The sequence below is a fragment of the Danio rerio genome, chromosome 2 (genome assembly GCF_052040795.2).
Source record: "Danio rerio strain M-AB ecotype USA chromosome 2, GRCz13ab, whole genome shotgun sequence".
NCBI classification, from domain to species: domain Eukaryota; kingdom Metazoa; phylum Chordata; class Actinopteri; order Cypriniformes; family Danionidae; genus Danio; species Danio rerio.
In genome coordinates this window covers 26759214-26785473 of record NC_141022.1, presented here as the reverse complement: position 1 = coordinate 26785473, position 26260 = coordinate 26759214, and the positions used below count along the sequence as shown (strand labels likewise).

Here is a 26260-nt window from a genome sequence, read left to right as displayed (position 1 = left end):
AAGACAGTGCATTCCTCTGCCTCTAAGTTGGTTCCATGTGCCCTCAAATGTTTCATTAAGTTTGACGTGTTTCCCCCCCTTACACGCAACTTTTGTAAAGCTTCTGCTCTACGTTGCTGTGTCAGAATCCTTGCTTGTAAAATTTAGACAGCTTTTAGATTAGAATATGGCGTTATTTCACTAACAAATGTCGTGAGCGCAGTATTAAAAGTTGAGAGCACATTCATGTAATACGAGCAAGCGGATCTCTTTGCTCGATCGCCAGTTTCCTTTGTTTGCGGTCAAAACTTCTCGCGTGCACTTAAATATATGCTGTTCGCACACAAAACTTCTTGCGTGCACTCAAAACGTAGGAAGCTTTTGTGCAAATTATCTGTTCTCGCTCTGTCAGATGATGCGGACTCACAATTTGTGTCGTGTGCTTCCTCTTCCTTACAAGCTTTTACTCTCCAGAGATTCTCCTGTAAAATTTGCAGTGGTGGAAAGAGTACTGAAAAATCATACTCAAGTATAAGTACAATTACTTGCCTAAAAATGTAGTGTAAGTATAGTAAAAGTATCTGTTGTAAATATTACTCAAAGTATGAGTAAAAAGTAGCCCTTTCAAAAGTACTCAAGAGTAATGAGTAGTGAGTATTACGTTTTTAAAAGCTGATGTGTTTACATGTAATTTGTGCATGTGTGTGTAAACGTAACATTCAGTAGTGCATCTAGTAATTGCCCTCTAGGCACACAACGTCATGAGACATTAACATTAGGTTAGATTTAAGTTGTGATGTCAGGTGACCAAAAATCAATGACTAGCCAGCGTCTAAGGACGTTATTTGTTCAATAACAACATCGTATGATGTGGATACTTGGTTGACTTTAGGTTGTTAGAAAGTGACCAAAATCCAATGTCAAGCCAACATCTTAAACCAATATCATTTTGGCATCAAATCTGACACTTCCGTGATTTTGAAAATGAAACGTCCCCATGACACTGAGGTACAACTTCATTCTGACATCATGTTGACATCTTGTGCCTGCTGGGTGTTTAAGGCCATTTCGATCATCATACATTAAACATCCTTCATCTTCTTATCAGTGACTTGCATCTTAACAGGCTCTGGGTCAATGAATGTAAAGAATTTGGACATTGTGTACACTTTTAATGCTTCCAAACAGTTTGCTACAATTAATAAGCGAACATGTTTTGAGGTAGGGTTGGGTATCGTTTGGGATTATTTCAATACCGGTGCTAAATCGATACTTTTAAAACAGTACCAGTGCCAAAACGGTGCCTGAACCGATACTTTTAAGCCACAAAATTATTTGACAAAAAATATATATTTTAATCATTATAATTAAACAATATAAATATATATTTATAATAAGTTTAAAGTAAACATCAAATCATATATCATATATTTGAATTGCATTAATATATTTCTTTTGATCAACCCTATTTTAAGGTAGTTCATGTATGATTTGATGGGACAGGAATCACAGAACTGATTTTTTCTAATCCCCATAGACAAGAGAAAAATAAAGTAGTGACTGCAGGTTGACGGAAAGTAGTGGAGTAAAAGTACTGATACAGCTCTAAAAATGTACTTAAGGGAAAGTAAAAGTACACATTTTTAAGACTACTTACTAAATTACAATTCCTGAGAAATACTACTCAATTACAGTCATTTGAGTATTCCTAATTAGTTACTTTACATCACTGAAAATTGGTTATCCCAAGAATGTAGATATTGTTTTATCGGTACACTATTTGTTAACAATACACGAAAAACTAAAAGGTTAAGGTAAATTCTATAACAAATACTAGTGTTTTTGATCTTTAAGTATATTGCCTATGTTTTAGGCTAGTATTATTTACAACTCCTTGTTAATGAATGCTTCAGCATTTTGTAGTATTAGGAATAGTGAACGGATAATATGAAATACAAAGTGTAGTTTTACTACAGTAAAGTGTGGTGAATTGTAGTATAATATACCTTATATTGTAAAACAAAAACTACAGCATTGGGTCATTTGTTTATATTACACTTGTTGTGTTACCATAGCAACTATAGTATTACCACAACAGATTAATTAAAGTACTTTACTGTAGTACTGTTCAAAACCCTGCACATGCCAATAGACATGTTCCGGGGCCCTGTGGAACAGCTTTTCCTCAAAATGAAGAGGATGACAAGGAAAATGCCCTCCAAAATCTCATCAATGTAGAAGACAACAGAGACTAGTTCACTTTACTTTAGTTGCCATGAGAAAATGGGATTGATAGTGACATTTATTTGAAATGTGAATAGCACAGTAGGCTATAATACCTTATCAAGTTTTTTCCTATTTCCTATCACAGTTACATTTCTGCTTGTGTTAGTTATATTTTTGTTTAAATGTATTTTATTTGACTAGTATGGTGCACCTTTTGGATGTCTAATAAATGTTTTTAAAGTAAAATATATACTTTACAATCAACGTCTATTCTCTGTGTCTTTAAGTGTTTGAAACCTAAAATATCCATCATATAACATACAGTCATTTGTTTGGCTGTATGTTGTTTAAATATTTATAATAGTATTTATATTATATTATGTTATATATTTATATTATTACAAAATATTATACTAATATAAATCACATCAAAAAGAACGAAAGGAAGAGGAAACAGAAGGCACAAATTGTGAGTCTGCATTGCGCGCGAGCAGCGGATATTTGAGAGCGTGCAAGAAGTTTTGCGCATGAGCAGCATATATTTGAGTGCGCGCAAGAAGTTTTGTGTGCGAGCAGCTTATAATTGACAGCTCGCAAGCTTTTTTTTTGTCAACGAACAGAGGAAATCGGCGTGCAAGCAAAGAGATCAGCTCGCTCGTATTATGAATGCTCTAAAGTTCTAAAGTATGGCTAAATTTTACAAGCAAGGATTCTGACACAGCAACGTAAAGCAGAAATTTGATGAACGCGATTATGCATGTTGGTGAATCTAAAGGGAGTTGCTCACCGGATGCGGTTAAAATACGGGAGACTCCCAGGAAAACGAGAGTGTTGCCAGGTATAGCTCACACATACACTCTGCACTCTGACTACTTCAGGGTTGTTGATAAGCTGTGGTGGGCATTTCACTCTCTTTAATTGGTTGCTCTAGGTGATTGCTGTTTTGTGTGTGCTTCATTATAAGTATCACACAGTTTTTGTTGTTCTTGGTGTTGTTCTAAAGTTCTAAGTGGTTAAATTGTTTGTTTTATTCTTTTAAAGAGTGGGTTTGCAGGGTTTTCTTGGTATTTGCTATGTGGTTGTTATGGTGTTCTAGGCAGTTTAAATTACTGGCTGTGTTCTTAAAATGTTCTCTCAGTGTTTTCTAGTTTGTTACTTAAGTATTTCTTCTAGGTGGTTGCTAAGGTGTTTTAAGTCTTTTAATTGTTTTATTGGTCAGTGTATGTTAATTTGGTTGTTCCAGGGTATTCCAGGGTGTTCTAACGATGCTCTGGGGGTTTTCTAGAGTGTTGGAATAGTCTTTGAAATAGTCTTAGATGGTTGCTTTTGGGTGGGTGTTTGGTAAAGCAGTATAGTTGATGGTTAAGGTGTTCTGGGTGGTTGCCAGGATCTTTGTGTGTTATGGTTGTTTGCTATTTTTCTTCTAATAGTTGTTAAGATATTGTTAATTTTAAATTGTTAAGATGTTATTAAGGCTCTATGGTTGCTGTCATGTAATAGCTGTTGTTGGGATGTTCTGGAATCTGGGTGTTTGCGAGCACATTGATAAATGTTTTTCTTGGAAGTTCTCCTAAGTTCTCCTAAGTTTTAGGAGAGATCTATTTTGTAGAGGTTTGCTAGATGGGTTTTACTGATTTGTTACTTAGAAGTCAAAATAGTATGTATCATTTTTAATTTTTAAATGTAAATCTGAAAATATTTTTATTATGCAACAGGTAAAAATCGGAAATTCAGCCTTTAGAAAAGTAGCATACCTTTCAACAAGCCACACAATTGTTTTACAGCCCAAACAACGTTTGTGAAGGGGTTTTAAAAAACGTGTCTCTGGGTGTGCATCTGCTGTTGGGAGGAGTGTCAGTTCGTGAATTAGTTTGATTCTTATGGCATGGGAGGAATTAGAGCTTCATTCTGGGACCACATCCCAAACCTTCAGAGGAGAACAGCTCAACACTGAGAGGCAGGCCCACACCCTCTCAGATTCATTCCACACACACTGACATATGCACTAAATAAAACTGATACTTGTGTCACTCTGTAACACCTCATTCTGAACTGACAGCATGTTTACTATCTCTATCTCAGCCTCTCAACACCTCAGTGCTTGGACCTGGGGGAGTTCACACAATTTCCACGTGGGTAACTGATTTGTCTGACTTTTTGTTTTAGAGGCATGAACTTCACATCTTTAAATCAGGTATTATTTAAGATGATCCACCAAGTGTCTTGAGCACTCGTAGAACAATATGAGTATGTCTAAATCAGCTCCCTAGCTCGTGAATCAGTAAGCTGTGTAAAGAAATTCAGGCACTGCTAAGAAAGTAAGGACCTTGGTTCACTACACATTGAGGCATGTCCTCATTGTAAAAAATCTAAACTGGAATTTAAGAATAACAGCAGAACTGATATTTGTCACATCAATTCTATAAAAAAAAAAATTAAGTCCATTGTAGACAAATTTGATTTGATAGATTAATTAGCTATATTGCAAGAATTTCCTAGATTGTCCTATATCTATGATCTATATCCTAGATTGTTCTATATCTATACCCAAGTGAACCAGAAGCTGCTGTGTTTTACTTCAGTACGTTGATGTACTTCCAACTGAAACAGAATATTGAGTAGGGGGTGGGGCTTTATATTTGCACATTATTCCCTCATAGCAAACTAATGCTAAAAGGGCCGTGGTTAAGAAAATTGTCAATAGAGAAGGACTGCCACTCCAAAGCAGACGCAAATGGTCAGTCTTTGATTAAAGATTACTTAAACAATTTTTTTTTTCTGTGGATTAACCAAATTAATTGTTCAAAGAATAATAATGTGCCCTACAAAAGAGCTGATTGAGATGCACCATATGTGATTGTCAGATCAGATAACCTTCTGTTCTTCTTCAATTTAGATTTTAATAAATTAAACTTTGTATATGCAGATATTTACACAGAATTACACTCTAGCCTCAGATTTCAGTCTCAGTTTGTCTTCCTGAGCGAAGTGCTCATTAAATTATAAAAGACCGAAACAGACTCCTTATAAACCCACACTGACAGTATAATGTAATTCCTCCAAAAACGGCTATCATTTGGTGAACCATGTGCTATTTTTCAGTTTTTCATCGGAGTGACAATGGGGAGAAGGAGAAAGAGATGGCTTCTGTCTGATAAGTTAGTTTATGGAGCTCTTTCTCTCTCTCTCATTGGGCGTTTCAGACTACAGATCTCTTTTGCAGGCCAAGAGGTGATGGGAAAAGCGGACTCTTCTCAGTTGGTCATCCAAACCACTGGCCTTATAAGACTGATGCTTTTAAAAATCAAATAAGAGTTAGAGAAGTGACGTTGCCATTAAAACATTGTAAAGTGGAGTAAAACAAGAGCATTAAAGTGTTATTAGTCGACTGTATAAAATTATATTGTAGGTTAAGTCGGATACTCAGTCATAAAAGTGTGCATTTAAGGCAGTACACTTTCAATATTCACCTGCAACTTGTTTTGTTTTGTGTGTGTGTGTGATTTGATTTGGCATAAACTTTGAGATGGCTGTGAGTTCAAGTGTGAATACATTTAAGAATCCAAAAACCTTTTTCCAGTATTGAGATATAAACAACACAGGCTCATTCTGAAAACGTAACCATGTCTATATATATATATATATATATATATATATATATATATATATATATATATATATATATATTTCTGGAGATCGCAAATTATGACAATAAAACAAACAATACAAGGTGGGATGACACCGTTTCTTTTTGTGCTTACCAGCTGGCTGCTTACCTCCGCGTGGACGTCTTTTTTGTTGTTACCAGTTTGTCCAATGGTTCATTGCGTATATCTGAGGATTTCAGATGCAGTGCAGAGTTGACCATGATGACAGGGTTTGAGGAAAATGAACAAGTAAAAAACAGAGTGAGAATGTGATAAAATCTAAAAACGTAAAAATTAGGGGGATTTTCTTTTTCTGAATTGCTTTTTAAAACACTGTCGGTTGGGTTTTGGGAACAGGGTGGGTGCTGGTTGATGTGTGCTTTTTAAAATACTATTGGTTGGGTTTAGAAAAGGGGGAGGGTGGGGAAATCGGTCGGCTGGTCAGTCAGTCAGTCAGTCAACATGCAGCCTCTGGTGGATTTACGCGAAAAAAGCAGGTGCGAATGGCACCCGCAAGAGAAATTTAGGATCTGAAAAAAGTGCACCGCAGCTTCTGGCAGATTCACAAAATCAAAAACGGCCAAAACGTACCTCTTTCGACGAATTTCACTTTCTCCAAAAATATATACTGAGGTACATAATCAGAATGAGCCTTGGTTGGAAATAAAGGGATTGTTTGTGTGTTAGAGGTTCTTCATGGAACAATATACACTATAAAAAATCTGTAGCGTCTATAAAAAAAATTGCAGTTGTGGTTACCAAAATTAAAAATAAGGTAGAAAATATCAAAGAAATGTCAACAATTTACTGTAAACTACCATATTCAACGGGTGTCACAATGGCGCAGTGGGTAGCACGATTGCCTCACAGCAAGAAGTTAATTGGTTCGATCCCGGCTGGGTCAGTTGTGGGCCACACATTTCTGTGTGGAGTTTGCATGTTCTCCCTGTGTTTGTGTGGGTTTCCTCCGGGTGCTCCGGTTTCCTCCACAATGTAAAGACATGCGGTACCGGTGATTCGAATAAGTTTAATTGGCTGTAGTGTATGAGTGTGAATGCAAGAGTGTATGGGTGTTTTCTATTGTTGGGTTGCGGCTGGAAGGGCATGCACTACATGAAACATATACTGGATAAGTTGATGGTTCATTCCACTGTGGTGACCCCTGAGTAATAAAGGGGCTAAGCCAAAAAGAAAATGAATGAATTAACTGCCATATTTATACATTCATAGTTGTTCGTTCATTCAATCATTTTCTTTTGAGCTTAGTCCCACAGCATGGTCGCCACAGCGGAATGAACCATCAACTTATTCAGCATATGTTTTACACAGTGGATTCCCTTCCAGCTGCAACCCATTATGGGAAACATCCGTACACACTAACTTACACACATACAATGAATGAATGAATTCATATATTAGGTAACTTATTGTTAAGCATTTATACAGTTTATTACCGTTGAAATTATTGAGATTTTTTACAGTGTAGGTCAACAAAAAAACTTTACTTTAAAGGCTGCTACACCTACAACATTTTATGTATCTAATATTATATATTCAACTTGCAGAGAAAACACTGTGGTTACACGGCACTGAGAAAGCAGCAGTTCAGTGCAGCCTTATAGGTTGCTTATAAATTCTGCATCTATCTGTCATTTTTATCTGTTGGTTGTTCCGCTACATAAATGTCATGTATTGGCAGCATTTCAGGCTGTCAGCTATGTAATGTAGGTCGATGTGAAATATGTCCAAAACGGAAAAAAAGACCTTTTTCCATTCCCACCATGACATCTGTAGATACACGTCATGAGAATCACACTATTATTTCCATTTTCAGATTCAAACTGTGGTTTAAAGGACTGGCCCCTCCTGCAGTGTAACATTTGTACTGAACCTTTTCACAGCTGCGTCGGAAGTTAGCAGCGCTTAGTGTTTGCAGGAAATGACTTCACTTCACAAATAACACATACGTAGAGAGACGCTTCTACATGGTTTGCGACTTTGTTAGTAAAGAATTGTGCAACCAAAGCATGTAAATGATTTCTCACTAGGCTTTTGGTGATGAGGTTGTGAATTTGATGTGTTGTTTGATAGTGAATTTATTGCGAGGGAGGGTTGTTACTTTTGCCTTGCTTTCTGCCTGCTCTTTCCTGCATCAAAACTCACAAGAACAGACATATGTGGGGTAAAGGGTAAGGGGCAAATAAAACAATAAAACTAAAGTCACAGGCTCCGTCCTCTGTCAGGATATCGGTGATCAGGGGAGAAACTGGAGCCTGGGCTATTTAAAAGCCTGTTTGTGTGTGTGTGTGTGAAGATGAAAGGATGTTTGAGAGCAGAGTTATAGTACAGATGTTATAGCAAAGCCAATCTGCTGTCTGCAAAACAGTTGAGAAAACGTTCGAGGTTACTAAAGTAACCCTTCGTTCCCCGAGGAGGGGAACGGAAGCACTATAAGTGGATTTGATTGTAAAATCCACGCATTGGGAGGTTCGGTTCAGAAGCTACTCGTCTGAAAGAGTATTGAACGGGCCAATTAAGAATGAATTGGCAGCGCAAGCCTGCGCAGGTGAGCGGCATAAGCAATCAACTGAGTATATAAGCTCACCTGGTGCCAGCAGACGCTATCCTTTTTAAGCTGAAGAGACTTTCAACAGCTAAGGGACAGTCATTATGGCGACGGAGTATAGTGCTTCCGTTCCCCTCCTCGGGGAACGAAGGGTTACTTTAGTAACCTCGAACGTTCCCCTTCGGGGGGAACTTCAGCACTATAAGTGGATTTGATTGTAAAATCCACGCATTGGGAGCCCATTGAAAGCGCCATAATGACTGCACCTTACCAACACCCCCGATGAGGAGATAGTCAAGCAAGCGTGACGCACCCACATCATGGGGGGCGCGGTCCTCCAACGTGTCCCTGGCCCTAATTTATCCTACTTCAACAGAAGTTTTACGGATTTATATATATATTTTGGGAAGTCGTGAGCATCTAGATAATTCTAGGAAAATACGACAGTACGTTGGGAAGCGTGCAATCCCGATAGGGAGGACGCTGCGGAGGCCATCCGTTACCCAAGGGGGGATAGATGGCAGATTTACATATGGACTAGCCCTAAAAAGGGGGAGTACGCATAGCAAAAGAGTGGTTAGCGGGGAGGGAAGACACGGGTCCGCCCAGGGGGGGGACTTAACCGTGGCGGAATAAGCATATGGGATCGCCTAGTGGGGATCAGCATAGCAGGCACCTTTACCCAAAACGCAGGCTGACCAGCGGGCAGACCTACAACGTAGTGGGCCAGCAAGTGACTCCTCCGCTGAGTCAGTGCTGGGGGCCACGGAGGAATCTGCAGGGCTCACCTGACGGGGAACTTTACTGACAGATAAAAAGGCGCACGTATCTCCGTGTTAGGGAAAATGGCGCAGCAAGCGTGTTTCAACACCCTACCGAATTGTTTCCTCAATCACCAAGGGTTACCTAATACCCTTGAGGAAACCGGCTCCACTCGCAGATTGTAAAACCTTGCAAATGTGTTGGGTGTCACCCAGCCCGCAGCTCTACAGATGTCTGTTAGAGGGGCGCCGCGTGCGCGCGCTGGAGAGGATGCGAAGCTCCGAGGGGGACTCTCGGGGGACGCGGCTCATCTCGGCTCTGATAGTGAAAGAAAGGCATCCACAATCTAGTGGGAACTTATTTCGGTACGGCACTTCCCTGCTGCCGACCGTTATAACAGACGAAGAGCTGCTCAGATGATCTAAACTCTGAGTGCGGTCCGGATAATACGCAAAACGCGAACTGGACAATAAGAAGGGCTGGGTCTGCCTCCTCCGAGGGCAGCGCTTGCAGGCTCACTACCTCGTATAAAAAACGGAGTGGTAGGAACCTTGGGCACATATCGCGGGCGGGGTCTCAGGACGTGAGAGAAGCCAGCCCAATTACAGGCACGTGTCACTGACCGAAAAATGCCTCCGGGTCCCCGACCCTCTAATCGATATCAACGCGACCAGCAGAGCTGTCTTCAGGGACAGAAAGATACTGAGTCGAGGATCGAAGGGATCTGACGCGGCTTGTGTAGCGAGGGCGAGATCCTAAGAGGGCATGAGAGGGGGCGGGATGGATTAATTCGCTTAACGCCCCTGAGGAACCGGATGATGAGGTTATGCGTTCCCACGGTGCTGCCAGCCACCGCGTTATGAGAGCGGAGATGGCAGCCACGTAACCTTGAGTGTGGAGGGCGACAGCCTGCTCTCCAGCTTCTCTCGGCGTAAAGAAAGCACAACGCTGATCTGGCAAATTACGGGGGTCTTCTCAGCGAGAGACACACCATTCAGTGAATAGACTCCACGTCAGGGCATAGGCGCGCTCGGGGAGGGGGCTCTAGCCCGAGTGACGGTATTAGCCACCGCAATCGGAGGTTACCTAAGTCTTCCTCGCGTCTAAAATCTCTTCAAAGATCGGCGAGGGTGCCAGGTGGTGCCCTGTCCCTGAGAGAGTAGGTGCTCTCTCGAAGGGACTGCCAGGGGAGGGCTATCGCGAGGGAGAGCTCTGACATCCAGGTCCGGTTGAGCCAGAGGGGCGCAACCAGCAACCTGTTCCTCGTCCTCCCTGACCTTGCACAGTAACTGCGCGAGCAGGCTCACTGGGGGAAACGCGTATTTGCGCGTGCCCCGAGGCCAGCTGTAAGCCAGTGCATCCGTGCCGAGAGCACTCGGTCAGGGAAAGAACAACTAGCAATGAGCGATCTCGGGGGAAGCAACAGATCGATCTGGGCTTCCCCGAATCGCGCCCATATCAGCTGAACAGACTCGGGGTGGAGTCTCCATTCTCCAGGACGCAAGGCTGCCGTGAGAGCGCATCGGCTGCACGGTTGAGCTTGCCTTAATATGAATGGTGTGCAGCGATTTCAGCCGCGGATGACTCCAGAGGAGCAGACGGCGGGCGAGCTGAGACATGCGGCGAGAGCGCATACCCCCTATACGGCTGATATACGCCACCGCCGCCGTACTGTCCGTCCTGACCAGCACGTGTTGCCGCTCCAGCACCGGAAAAAAACGGTGGAGAGCGAGGAACACTGCCAACAGCTCCAGGCGATATGCCAATGCAACTGGGTACCTTTCCACAGGTCCGCAGCCGCATGCCCGCAACGCACAGCCCCCCAGCCCGTGTTGGAAGTGTCTGCTGAAACGACAACAAGACTGGACGCCTGTTCTAGAGACACCCAGGCCTGTAGGAACGAGGGGTCGCTCCAAGGGCTGAGGGCGCGGCGACACAGCGCAGTAACAGAGACTCGGTGTGCGCGCGCGTGCCATGCGCGTCTGGGGACTCGATCGTGAAGCCAGTGCTGAAGTGGTCTCATATAGAATAATCCGAGCGGCATGAAGCGGCTGCGGATGCCATATGCCCCAGGAGCCTCTGAAATAGTTTCAGTGGGACCACTATTTTACTGTCGAGCTCTCTCAGACAGTACAGCATCAGCTGAGCGCGCTCTCCGGAGAGGCGCGCTGCCATGGTGACCGAGTCCAGCTCCAGCCCGAGAGAAGAGATCCTCTGCACGGGGGCGAGTTTGCTCTTTTCTCGGTTGACCTGAAACCCCCACAGGTGGAAGTGCCAGAGCACTTTGTCTCTGTGCATAATCAACTGCTCCGAGAGAGGGCAAAAATCAGCCAGTCGTAAAAAAAAATTGAGTATGCAGATGCCCGCGAGCCGAAGGGGCGCTGAGGCACCCTCCGCGGGCTTGGTGAGGACCCGCGGAGACAGAGAGAGCCCGAAGGGGAGGGCTTTGTATTGCCAAGCTCGACCTTCAAACGCAAACCGCAGAAACTGTCGGTGGCGAGGAAGAGTGGAGACATGGAAATACGCGTCCATCAGGTCTAATGCTGCAGACCAACCCAGAGGACGAACGCACCGGAGGATGCGCTTCTGCGTGAGCATTCTGAACGGCAGCTTGTGCAGGCAGCGGTTCAAAACGCGCAGATCTAGGATTGGCCGTGACCCACCGCTCTTTTTGGGCACGATGAAGCGTGGGCTGTAAAACCCACTCTCCATCTCGGCTGGAGGGAGCGGCTCGATTGCATCCTTCGCCAGGAGGACAGCAATCTCCTCTCGCAAGACAAGGGCGGACAGGGGGCTGACCCTGGTGAATACACACCCGTGACTTGGGGGGCCGTTTCGCGAACTGAATCGCATAGCCGAGTCTGATTGTGCGTATGAGCCACCGCGAAGAGCTGGCCCGCGCTAACCAGGCAGGCAGAGCTCTCGCTAATGGACTCATCGCTACAATCGCTGACGTACCAGCAGTGGGGCAGCGCGGAGTGGGTGTGCTGATCCGGGAAGCTCGCGGGTCCCACGGAAAAGCTGGAGGTGAGATATTTGCTCTCACTCCAAACCCGAGCTCCGGAGGGGAGGCTCGAGGGGTGGGAGAAAGGAGACCGTCCTCCCAGCGCTCGTGAGCCACTGGCGAAACGCACCGAATCTGCAAGCTAGAAAGCATAGCGTCCCAGACTGGCAGATTTCGGGCTGTCACATCTGGGGAAGTGAAAAGTGCCCTTTCATAATGTTTTCATGGCAGTAAAAAGTGCCGTTAGAAATGGGGCCCCGCCCTCCAGCGGGGAAAGAGCAAGTTCCCTCTTCTCCAGATGGCCTGTCCCAGGGGCGCTTCGCGGTCCGTTGCCGGACTTAGCGGCGTTCTGGGCAGGGGGGCTGCCTGCTTCCGAGGTGCCCGACGCGCTCGCTTCGCCTGAGGCGTGTGCGGGGGCGGAGCAGCTCTCGTAGGCGGGCGCCTTCGGCGAGGAGCAGGTATGAATGGCACGGCGGGCGGAGCGGGCTACGGACCGCCGATAAAAAATTCACCCACCAACTGCTCTCTCACCGCCTTGAATTCCTGGGTGAATTCACAGACAGTGTCGCCGAACCTGGCTGGGGATATGGGGAAGTCAAGAAAGCGGACTTTGTCGACTTTGCGCATATCAGCCAGGGGTGGCGCTCCTGGACCACTAATGTGGACATCGTCCTCCCCAACGCACACGCAGCGGACTCAGTAGTCCGAAGAGCTAAGTCGGCGGCGGTGCGAAGCTCGTAAGCCTGGGTTGGACCCACCCTCGTGCAGCTCGGCCAGCGCCTGCGCTTGGTAGCACTGGTAGGTGGCTATCGCATGCAAGGCGGAAGCAGCCTGGCCCGCAGCTATGTAAGCTCTAGCTCCGAGGGAGGTAGATAACTTACAGGCTTTGGATGGGAGACGAGGCGGACCCCGCCAAGAAGAGGCGCCGCGCGGATTTACCGCCATCGCGCACTCAACCTGAGGAATCGCCACATACCCCCTGGCTGTTTCACCGTCAAGAGTGGTTAGGGTGGAGGAACACGCAGCACGAGCAGAAAAAAGTGCTTTACAAGACCGCGTGAGCCTACTGTGCACCTCCGGGAAGAAGGGAACGCCCCTCTAGTCGGTCCGGCCGCGGAGCTGGGGGATAAACCATCTCCAACCCACGGCCGAAGCAGCCCGGGAAAGCACGGCTAACATGTCCGTTTCAGGATCCGTAGTGACAGCGCTCACCAGCCCGAAGGGGGCGAGCGGGTCTGGATCATCATCGGACAATGAAAGCCCACCCTCCGATGCCGCGGTGGACATCTGGTCTCCGGTGTCATCGGGCGTAAGGGCTACCATCTGTTAGACGGATCGCTTCCCCCGCCCGAAGCTTGGATGGAGCGCTTAGAGGAGCGGGAGGTCCGCGGGCCCGTGGGCGACGGATTATCTCTCGCTGAAACCCTCAGATCTGCCCGAGTGCCCGCTGCAGAGCAGGGGACAACTGGGGTGGTTCACCCTTTTGCAAAGGCTAACCGCGATCTTGCGCAACAGTCATGGCATCGCAATGACGACATGAACTGCCCGCGAGCAGCGCATTAACATGCTGGACCCCCAGACATGTAACGCAGTGCCCGCGCCCATCATCCGAGGACAGGAAACCACCGCATCCAGAAACGCACAGTCGGAGCGCCGTCCTGATAAGGACGTGCTGCACGACTGTGTTGCTCTTTCTGTGAAGTTTGCAACTTTATACGCACCGCTCTGGAGGACCGGACCCAAAGAACGCCAGGCAAGGGAGAAACCCAGCTCGACCGTCTGCCACTGCGTGTACACACTCTGGACCGGGAGAATGCTCTCGTTCGCTCAGAATCGCTGGTCACAGCAGGAGGAACCCTCATCGACTCGATCAGAAAGTCTCTGAAGCGAAAAGGATAGCGTCTGCTGGCACCAGGTGAGCTTATATACTCAGTTGATTGCTTATGCCGCTCACCTGCGCAGGCTTGCGCTGCCAATTCATTCTTAATTGGCCCGTTCAATACTCTTTCAGACGAGTAGCTTCTGAACCGAACCTCCCAATGCGTGGATTTTACAATCAAATCCACTTATAGTGCTGAAGTTCCCCCCGAAGGGGAACACATATTTCCCAGATCCAGATCTGTGTAACTCATCACTGCACACACAATACATTTCACATTCTGACCATCTGCCTTCTTTATCTGTTGTGTGACTATTTATTTTGGCTTCAAGTTGTGTAAAATTGAGGTTCAGTTACTTTATTTGGAAAGAAATTAAAAATTTTATTTAATGATGATGCGTCATTTGAGTTTTGAAATATCATGAAAATTAATTATTTCACCAAAAGGGTTATTAAGGGTTAGCTCAATATATATATATTTTAAAGGGACAGTTCACCCAAAAAGGAAATTCTTTCATCATTTACCCACCTTTTTTTTGTTTAAAACCTTTATGAATTTCTTTCTTTTGTTGAAACATTGTGTAAAATATTAGTATTAAACATCATGTTTTGTGTTGTGAAAAAAATGCATGAAAAAACATGCCTGAAAGCCTTTATTTTATGCAAAATGTTCTAAATAACAATATTATAATATTATAATATAATATAATATAATATTATAATATTAAAATTATAATATTATAATATATAATATTATAATAATATATATGTTTATTATTTATACAGAATAAAACAAAAAATAATACTTAATTTATAATTATTAAAATTATAAAATTATTAAATACAGTTGAAGTCAGAATTATTATCCCCCCTTCAATTTTTTTTTTTTTAATATTTCCTAAATGATGTTTAACAAAGCAAAGAAATTTTCACAGTATGTCTGATAATATTTTTTCTTCTGGTGAAAGTCTTATTTGTTTTGTTTCAGCTAGAATTAAATCATTTTTAAATTCTTTAAAAGCCATTTTAAGGTCAAAATTATTAGCCCCTCTCTTTATTTTTTCGATAGTCTACAGAGCAAACCATCCTTATACAATAACATGCCTAATTACCATAACCTGCCTAGTTAAACTACCTAACCTAGTTAAGCCTTTAAATATCACTTTAAGCTGTAGAAGTGTCTTGAAAAATATCTAGTCAAATATTATTTACTGTCATCATGGCAAAGATAAAATAAATCAGTTATTAGAGATAAGTTATTAAAACTAGTATGTGTAGAAATGTGCTGAAACAAATCTTCTCTCTGTTAAACAGAAATTAGGAAAAAAATACACAGGGGGGCAAATAATTCAGGGTGCTAATAATTCTGACTTCAACTGTATGCATATATTGGGTGGTCTATCATGATTCAGCTTTTTCTCTCGATTTCCTTATGGGCTTAGGATTTATCAGCATCAATACATCCTGCAATTACACAGACCTATAATGGACCCAATTATATTTAATTATACCAATTACCAAGAAAGGCTCATTGCCAAACAGAGATTCCACCATCACTGCTAGCTGTTTGAAATCTCAGTCGGCCAGCCGTCAGATAAAAGGATGCCGAGCACAAATATAAACACTGAGTGTATTCAAAAGGCTTCAGAGGTTCATGTTTTCTATAAGGACTTCCTGGGATGAGTAGTTGATACGCCCTCATTTGGATGAACTTCTGCCCTCTTGTATGTCTTCATGTCCAATGCGATCTCACAACAATTTGTAACTTTTTGATTATCGGCTATAATCTCATATGAATTGGCCACTAAACTGAAAAAATGTAAAATAGTTACGTTTCCTGGTGAGATCGGGCTGTCATGTCCTGCACCTCTGTGAAATATAAACTGAGATGGACAGTGTGGTGCAATATCTAAATGCAAAAATAGCTCTGCTGTTGTGGGAAATATATTTTCTGAGCATGACAGTAAATTTTGCACAACAGTTAACACAAATGTGTGTGTGTATGTGTGATAATGGTTCGGGAGACAATGTGTTGTGTGTTTCATGGTTTCTAATTCTATTAGACAGTAAAATTTGCTGAGTTGTGCAGGGTTCACAACGGTCCTGCCCATAAAACTAGTGTTTGTGCATGTTTGTGTGTGTGTGGTGTGTGTTTGTGGTGTGTGTTCTCACAGGAAACCACTATCTCATCTCTCTGCCCTCCTCAGAGCTGCTTTCTGTTCCCTAACTCTGTTAATTCAATTTAGCCCAAGTCCGTCTCATTTTATTTGAACAGCACATTTAAAAACAACTTTACCCAAAAGGCCTTGAAATCTAATGGTATAATAACAAGGTAAACTCCCTTAAGAGGGTGAAAAAATAAACAAGGAGAAAAGTAATGTGCCTAGAAATAAGGATATTTCACTGATAAGCAGCACTTTTAGTTTTGATATTATTTTTGCCTATTGATTATGTTGAAATAAGTTAATATAAGGCAATATATTGTGTTTAAGTTTTTAGAAATGTTGGAAAAGTGCTTTCCTTCTTCTAATTTTCTTTCTTCCGTTTCTAGCATCAGGCTCCCTGTGGTGAAGTGTACTAATGAATAATATATTTGAATAAGTTTGATTAGTGGGTGGTAAGAATAAAAAGCAGGGTTTGATTACTGTTTTATATAATTGTTCTTTTTTAATCCAATATTTCACTCTGTTTTACATGTGAATTCAAAAACTTCTGTTTTTGATGTAAATAATATACCTAAAATGTATTTCCCTACGTACAGTTTATAGTTACTGTATATGTAAAAAACAAACACAGTTTTTCAAACTCTTTAAAACCACAGTTAATCTGTCGATTAAAATTTAAAACAGAACAACAAAGCACTATATTGCTTAAATATTCCTTATGTGCAACATTTAATATTTTTTAAAGTCACATTAGAGATTTGCGTGTGGAACAGAGAAACTTGAATCAGGCCATGTTGAAGTTCAAGCAAAGGAGATTAGTGATGGCAACTTGTTTACCTTGTCAAGATATTATTCTGGCATACATATTTTAGTTTAATATTTTCTATAATACCATGAACTTTTCCTTGGTCTGTTAAACATCACTTTGGAAATCATTGAAAATAATTTTGATTCAGATTAGGACTGCTTGATATATCGTTTCAGCATTGATATTGCAATGTGTAATCATTCGCAATAGTCTCATCGCAGGATATGCAAATGTTGACTTTTTAAAATAATTGATTATTTGCATGTGTTTTTGAGAGCCTGTGATTGTATAATGATTTTAAAACCATTCAGGAATAGAAAATTGTACCATTTGTAACTTTTAGAATGATTAGCAGTTTTATTGAATTATGTTTCTTTTTATTATTCAATTACTGTACCTGGCGGTTCACTCCGCTGAGGCGACCCCTGATTAAAGAAAGTCAAGGTAAAATTTATTGTCTCCTGTAGGAGACATTTGTTTTACAATCTGCTGTACATAGACACCAAGACAACATGTAACATACAAACACAGTAAAATCTAATCCTAAAATACCTCCTAATATAAATACAATTCCATAAAATCAATAATTAAAAAAAATGGTATAAAAATAAAATACAATGTGCCCCCACTGCTCTCTGTTATGCCAACCAGTATAACATTAATAATCTTAATCTTGGGCCGTCCTTCCCTACTTGCTCATTGATCAATTTAATTGAAAAAGGAACAAAAGAATGTTTATATCTATTCTTGTACTTGCATAACGGGACCCTGTATCTTCTGCCAGAATTCATTAGCTCATACGGTTTAGAAGGGACAACTAAACCGAAAAGAAAATGTATGAATGATTACTGTACCTAAATACTATTAGACTTGCAAAATGATAAAACTCTTTATTTCATTTATTTCAATTTCTTTATAATATTTATAGATTGCTTAATAAATTGTATAGAGATGCACCTCTATCGCAGAATCATCCCAATTAAACATGATAAATTTTTTCCAAATAGAGATATCAAGTCATCTGGTGAAAATTTATTTTGTTGTAATATATATATATATATGTAAAATCACATTTTTATATTATTCCCAATATCGTGCAGCCCTACTTCAAAAATATTTTTTAACAACAAAATTTTTTCCCAATCTGTTCCCAAAATGAATGAATGAACAATGACAAACTGTATATAATAATAATAATAATTAATATTATGATTATTATTATTATTATGATTATTATTATTTGTTATTATAAATTGCCATGAAACTAAATTTTCTAACACTTATTTTTATATGCAGTGGTGGAAAGAGTACCATTACTTCCCTAAAAATGTAGTGCAAGTAAAGTAAAAGTATCTGTTGTAAATATTACTCAAAGTATGAGTAAAAAATAGACCTTTCTAAAGTACTCTAAAGCAGTGAGTAGTGAGTATTGCGCTATTAAAAGCTGATGCATTGGCGTAATTTGTGGATGTGTGTGTAAATGTACCACTCTGTAGTGCATTTAGTTATTGCCTAGCAGGCACACAACATCATAAGGCGTCAATATTAGGTTAGATTTAGGTTTCTGACATCAGGTGACCAAAGTTTTATGTCTAACCATCGTAAAAGGACAATGTTATTTTGATGTTCAATAATGACGTCAAATGACGTTGATATTTGGTTGATTTTAGGTTGTGTTGGAAAGTGACCAAAATCCAATGTTGCGCCAACTTCCTAAACCAACGTCATATTGACATCAAATACTGACGTTTGTTCACCACTGACCAAAATCAAAAATTATTCATTGCAACCAAAATCCAACTCTGATAGACGTCATAGTGGTATAGCGTCCACAAAACTTCAAGCTGTAACATCATTAGACATTGATTTTTAGTTAGTTTTAGGTTGGACATTGATGTTGGTCTGACGTCAACCTGTTTTTCATTTCCAAACAAAATGCAACATCCCCATGATGTTAAGGTACAACGTTATTCGACTTCATGTTGACGCCTTGTGCCTGCTGGGTGTTTAAGGCCATTTCGGTCATCAAACAGTAAACATCCGTCATCTTCTCATCAATGACATTCTTCTAAACAGTCTCCGGGTCAATGCGTGTAAAGATTTTGGACGTCTTCTTGGACACTTTTAATGCTTCCAAACAGTTTGCTACAATTATACATCACACTTCTTGAGGAAGTTCATTATGTAGCGATTTTCTTTCTATGTGTGATCTGATAGTACAGGAATCACAGGACTGATTTTTTAATCCGAAAAAATAAAGTAGTGACTGCAGGTTGAAGGAAAGTAGTGGAGTAAAAGTACTGATACAGCACTAAAAATGTACTCAAGGGAAAGTAAAAGCACACATTTTAAAGCTACTTAGTAAATTAAAATTCCTGAGAAAAACTACTCTCATTAATGACATTACAGTCATTTGAGTATTTGTAATTAGTTACTTTACACCACTGTTTAATTGTAATATTGTAAAGGCACTTTTTTGTGCATAATTTTTAATGCGAGTGCTCTCATAGTCTGTAATCAAATACCTTAATCTTCCCTCCCCTCTCAAGATGGCTTTCCACATCCTCCCATGGGCTATGGTGTGAGAAAGGGGCTATTGAGGGTCTGTCTTGTCACTTGTGGTCAGTCTTTCTTACCAAAGTCAGTTGTTTAAAATACAATAAAAAGGTGTAATTCCTCATTTATGTTGTTATCCAAGAAAAGATCCCTCATATGAGGATGTTGGTCAGATTTTTTCATTTACTTGCATGGATTAATTGTTCACCTAAAGTATAACAGTCTGCACTATCAAAATTAACTTTTGATTTCACAAAGACCTTAATGTTGGTGTTGTTTTAGATGGAAGGCTGTTTTAAACATCTCCATCAGATACTCAGAAACATCGTAGTGATTTTAGGTGCACCACAAGTCAACAGTATTCAGTCAGTTTCAAATTGTATCAGACACTGTTTTGCAAAGCAGTGGTAATGGTTAATATAGCGTGTCTAATGTTTACTGTAAATGACATATTAGGCAGATGCTGCCAATGCTCTGACTCCATTCAGACAATCAGAACTCTATACTATTTACTCCTTGGCAGAAAAAAAATATTTCCAAGTAAAATCAAAGCATATTTTCCCTTAAGACTTTGGAAATTGGGATCCAAGCCCGAGAGCTGTTGCAAATAATGTTTTGAATTTTGGTTGCACAGTGGAATAATGCTGAAAAGACTCAGGCCTGCTCTTTATGCTGTGCTATTTTGGCAGAGCAGTGAAGTGGCAAAGAGGGCTCAGCTTTCTGGACTGACTCACTGTCTATCAGGTCCTTCAAAGAGAGAAACAATAGGTGCACTATCCCACTAATCTCTGATTAAACATGACAAGTGTATATTAGGATATAATGTTCCATCAGTTAATGTTAACGTGTTTACTAACACGAACCAAAAATGAATAAAACATTTGTTACATTATTAAATCATCTTTGGTAACTCTGTATAAACTAATGTTAATGAAATTATATTAGAAAATATTGAAATTAAAATTAACTTCAGTGTTGCCAACTATTTCCAAAAAAAGTAGCTAAAGCCTGCCCAAAAAGTAGCTAAATGTTGCCAGATGATGTCACACACTAATTTGCATATCAGGGACCTCATCAAGTAGTGTCTGACAAGCGTAAGCTCATCATGTCTCTATTCTCTCATGTCCCGTTTATTACATTATATTAAAACATTACATCCAGATGCACAATAAATAGGTTTTTATTAACATATTACTTTGTGTGATGATGTCATTGTGTAATCGCAACTCAAAACTACATCATTATGTCGTATACAAAATAGTTATTGTTTTCTCAAATTGACCAGCCATCTCAGCAAAAACATTATTTAAAATATGTCCATTTAGATTTGTTTGAAAAATAGAGTTGACTATTTGTAAAAGTAATACAAACATTTTTTAATAAGATTTTTTTATTTTGAAATATAACACTGATAATGAACAGATACATTCCTTTAAACAATCACAGCTTGTGTACTTACTCTTTTTAACTTGTGAAATTAACACAATTGTAACAGTGACTATTGGAATTTATTGCTACCTAAATAACCAACAATTATACATATTAACAAAAATCAGTAAATTGACAGTTATGAAAAACAATCTGAGCTAGCAATTTAACTTGAATGTGATGTGTGTGTTGAGTGAAGCCTGCAACCACTGCTATTTTGAGTCACCTTTAAGAAAAATAGCTAAAAGTAGGCAAATGAATGTTAAAAATTGCTAAATTTGTTGCTAGGTGCCTTTTGGAAAAAAAAAGGTTGCAAGGGTGCTAGGGTAGTATGAAAAGGTGCTAAATTTAGCAACAAAATTGCTAAGTTGGGAACACTGATTAACTTTGATTAATAAACACTGGTTATACTTAATTAATGTTAGTAAATACAATACCATCACTAACTGTTGGAAACTTATTGTTAAGTGTGACCGTGATATATGTCATTATTGTAATTGAGGATTTGTTACTTTGTGGTGTAAATCTTTGTTCATGTTGCCCTACTATAGTGACTCTGGTCCACAAAACCAGTATTATGTTTCATAGGTATTTTTATGGCAATAGGCAATAGTACATTCAATGGGTAAAAATAGCAGATTTTAAAATATGAATAATTTCAGGCTTGACTGTATAGGTAAGATCATGTTCTATTATAATATTTTGTACATTTCTTACTTTAAATATTTTAAGACTCAATTTCTGATTAGTAATGTGCATTGCTAGCACTTCATTTAGACATCTTTATAGCATATTTTCTTCGTTTTTTTAGCCCTCATATTCCAGGTTTTTAAAATAGCTGTATCTCGAGCAAATACTAACAAAGTATACATAAATGTAAGGCATTTTTGTTAACGCAATTTCATAAAATTGACACTTACGACTGGTTTTGTGGTCCAGGGTCACATATGGCCAATATTTACAGGTCTGACAGGTTTTAGCTGAATTTTGAATAATAAACTAGTATGCTACACTTACATTTTTGTTTATAAAGGTGTCACTCTCACGCCCGTGCAGAGACTGTCCAAAGCGTGTGTACTCAAGAGCGGTGTTGTCGCGCACCTACTGAAGGGCGGTAGGAGGGAGGGGGGCTGTGTCGCTGGGGCACTTTTGATCATTTTGGAAGGGCTCTTTCTATCCAAGACCAAAAAGGGCATGTGCACTGCACAGGTTGAGTCCTATGTGTGCACGTGCCTGGTCACTCTCATATCCTTTGCTTTATTTCCTAATATATAAGGGGTGAGAAGGAACAGCAGAAGGAACTGCCAATTACTTTGGCATATGTTTTATGTGTGTTCACAATGTCACAATCAGTAATATAGAATTCTATTCATAATAAATGAAAAGATGCTACGATAATACACTTTGGGTGGTTCCTGATGGGTATTTTCAGACCTGTACTAACTTTCACTATTATACAGTAAAGAATTAGTGGTATACAATGAATAGATTGCATTATTATATTTCAAACACTTGATTTTAGGGTGATGGAATTTCTTATTGGAAAGCATGTTACTGACAGTCAAGATGAATGGGAATATCATTCATAATACTGTATAAGCTAGCGTGTATATACTCAGCACAATATTTCTCCATTTAACTTTTCCCGGTTAACTAACTGAATGTGTAAATGCAACATGTAACCTGACATGTAGCTTATGAGACATTTCATTAACTTTGTTCTGTGGTTGAAATCCTAATTTATTGATTTTTTTGAGAATTAATTCCACAGTAGAACAAAGAACATGTTAAGAAATGTTCTGTACTATTTAAAGGACACTTTCTTAACTTTTTGCTTCATTTATATCACCTCGATCAGTATAATGCTCCTTTATGATATAAAGTACAATACAAATGCACCTTCAATACAATTAAGTGCACTTCTTATTCACAAAAAGGTGTTCATTTTTCCTGTGTGTGCAGGTCGAACAGAGGCTGAGCTGAAGAACTTCAGTCCTCATTACAGAAGACAAAGCTGTGTCGCCTTCTTTTGCCATCTAAAGGATGAGGTGGAGCAGCACAGAGCAGCACAGTCCCAGCTTCTTAAACAAAAGGTAAAACTTATTATAAATTTATAATGATAGCATTAAAGGATATCTATTTTATCCTTTTTTTAAGATTCAATATAAGTCTCTTGTGTCTCCAGAATGTGTCTGTAAAGTTTCAGCTCAAAATACCCATCAGATTATCCATTATACCTTTTTAAAGGGTCATGACACCCCCCACTTTCGGTTCAAGTCTACCTCAGAATTTTTTCAAAAGATGCATCATAATGGGCGTGGAGCTCCGCGATCAGAGGCAGGAGTGGGCGTGGCCAGCAGGGGAGAAAGAGGGGAGCGAACAACTGTTGTTAGTTAGCTCACAAAATGAGACACAAACCGTGAGGAGACGGATGATTTTATACTTTACAAAGTTAAAATGCAAATAAATAAACAGTAATTTAATGCCCTGCTAAATTACATATTCGTAATTTCATATAGAGATTACTACAATTTATATCATTATAAAGATAATCGTGTTCATATAAACTCTAAATGAGGACTTTACCCTCAATCCCCGGGTCTGAATCATAGATGTGAATGCAGACTCAGTGCAGCAGATCTCTTGACCTGTCTATTTTAACCATTAGCCCTGTTGGTAATATAGAGGATTTAGGCAAACATAGCAGCACGGCGATGTGTCTAAATGTGAACGAACTCCTGATAAAAGACAACGTCCGCCATTCTCCAATTCTCGTACTGCTTTCCCGACAAAAAGGCTTGATGGACACAAACAGTTTTGCTGAATCGGCCCTGACAGCATTGCATTGAAAAACATGCAACAAACCCTGTGGATCATGGAAACAAACACATACGAGCCTTCATGAACAGCTAAATACTGTGTGCCATTGGTCCGTGTCTTACAGCTTGGGCTTGGCATTGGCAGGTCTGCCTTGCCTTTGGAAAGCACGTGCTCTCATGGATAATTAATAAGCAGGCTCCTCCGCTATGAATAATAATGAGAAACTGACGCGTCATCTTTGTACTTGCAGTTTTGCGCTACCTCGCCGGTTTTGATCCCGCCCCAAAAATTATTTTAAACCTGGAAGCTGATATTAGCTTACAAAAGCTCAAAAATATCATTTTTTTCCCACAATTAAAGCTGACAGGTGCTAACATTGTCTTAACTGATGCTCAATTCACACAAATCTGTTATATGCTCAAAAAAAGTACTCGAGGGTTTCGTGAACCTTTAAATTAGAAAAATTTGAGCTGTTAGGACATTGTAGCTGTTTTTGTTGCCTGTGCCTTTAATGCAAATGAGCTGGTTCTCCTCGCCAACTGTTCCCACAAGCGTGTCAGATATCTGTTTGTATTTATCTGGTGTGTGTGGCCTTCACATAGATAAACAACACAGTGACAGACAAGAATGAAGCAAATTTCCCATACTACAGTAAAAACTTTTCCAACGGCTATTTGATATTTTTGTTGTGAAGATAATTCAAGCCTTTCTGCAATGACAAGTCACACACAATTCGTTATAAAGTTTGAGCAATTGCATCCACATGCACGCTTTGCACTGTTTTTGCACAGAAAATGTGACAGGATACACATTAATATACACTGCTATATGGACTTTTGTTATGTTAATGTGCAAATAAACCTGATTTTACGTCCACAAACTAAAATTGAGGCATCTTCTTTTATAATTGCACTGACACTATGCAGCTATGGTAATGAATTTCTTTATGAATTTTTAAAAAATTTCTTTAATGTCTTTATTACAAACATGCACTGTGTTAAAAACTTTTAAACTTGTAAAACTCATTCTTGAGGTGCAAATTATCACAGAGAGCTAAACAGATCTTCTAATCCCTGTTGCTTTGCGCACGTCCTGTCTTGTGGATCTGATTATAAGCATTACATATTATGTGGTGGGCCTCAAAATGGAAGAGATTTGGATCTTATTTAAGATATAAGGAATAGGAATATAAGAGACTTATTGTGTTTATATCACCCCAATATGACAGTGAACATACTATACCTACACATAGTTCTGTCCAAACAGCTTACAAAAGATGATTTTTATCCTAGGTGCCCTTTAACAAATGTGGTCAATGTATTGTACTCTTAAAATATCAGTATTATCTGATTCATGATATTGCAGTTTCAATTCTCACTGATATGAGACATATATTCACTTCAGGTACCTCCGGAGGCCTCAGAGGTCCTGTACAAGGACAGCATGCTTTACTTTGATGACAACAGAAAGTGGAGAGAGAGATTGGTTGTTGTCCGTGCTGACTACAGTCTGGAGCTTCACGATAGTCAGGAGGTATTTACATGTTATCTCTGGTCATGCTACTTTTTTGACTGACTGGACAGCCTTATGATTCTGTAATTTCTTATTCATCCAGTCTTATACAAAGGGAACCCCAGCACGCCACAAACTCTTGCCAACAGGGGGCGCTGTGTTGACGTCAGAGGAAAAATACACTGCTGTTGTGGACAAGGACTTTCCTGATCCTAATGGTGAGTGCATCTCAGTTGGTTACTCTTTTTGTAAAGAAAGTCGACAAGGTTTGAGATAGTGATGGGAAGTTGGAATCATTTTACTGACTCTTGAGACAAATCTTTTTTCGAGTCATTTCGTTCAATTTGCCAAAAATCATTAAAATGTTGCTTCCAAACATATCTACAACTAGCACAAACGTTGATCACAATGCAAACAAGTCATAACCAAAATGCTTTAAGAGAAAAAATTCAATCATTGTTTACCCGGGTCTTATGTTTACAGTATGATTAGCTGATCTCAGCTCACCTTTTCTTACAAGACAATCTTCAAGATTGAGTTGTTTATTGACGTGACACAGCAGTCCGATGTAAGCTTAACCAATGCACACAGTCTGAGCCGAAAGGACCCATGATAAGTTTACCTTTCAAGCCTTTATGTTTTTGAGTCATTTGTTAATCATGTGACAGCATATAAAGAGATGACTCAAACCTGAGGACATGAGAAATGAATGTATCAAATCTTTTTCCCACTGTAAGTTTATAGGATTGACTTGTGTCTTTCATGTGATGAACAAACAAATCAAACCCTCGGACTCAGGAGATGAATATATCGAATTTTCCAGTACTGGGCTGGCTGCATATGATTGGCTTACAGTATGTCTTTTACATGATGAACCAATGGCTCAAACTCAATAGAAGACTCAAAAA

At 40.1% G+C, this 26260-nt stretch overlaps 2 protein-coding genes across 3 annotated transcripts in view; one reads left to right on the top strand and one right to left on the bottom strand.

The window, feature by feature from the left end:
• The window catches only part of csrnp1a (cysteine-serine-rich nuclear protein 1a), an 811199-nt gene that overhangs the window by 679287 nt on the left and 105652 nt on the right, over nucleotides 1–26260 (bottom strand). The window lies entirely within an intron of this gene.
• Nucleotides 1–26260, top strand: part of niban1b (niban apoptosis regulator 1b) — a 59524-nt gene that overhangs the window by 7196 nt on the left and 26068 nt on the right. For both annotated transcript variants that reach the window (XR_015478484.1, XM_087240820.1), the window contains exons 2-4: nucleotides 22983–23113; nucleotides 25245–25373; nucleotides 25456–25570. Coding sequence is in view for 1 of the 2 variants with exons in the window: in XM_087240820.1 (XP_087096946.1) it covers nucleotides 22983–23113; nucleotides 25245–25373; nucleotides 25456–25570 (375 nt within the window). In the remaining variant the exon portion in view is untranslated. The remainder of the gene's footprint in view (nucleotides 1–22982; nucleotides 23114–25244; nucleotides 25374–25455; nucleotides 25571–26260) is intronic.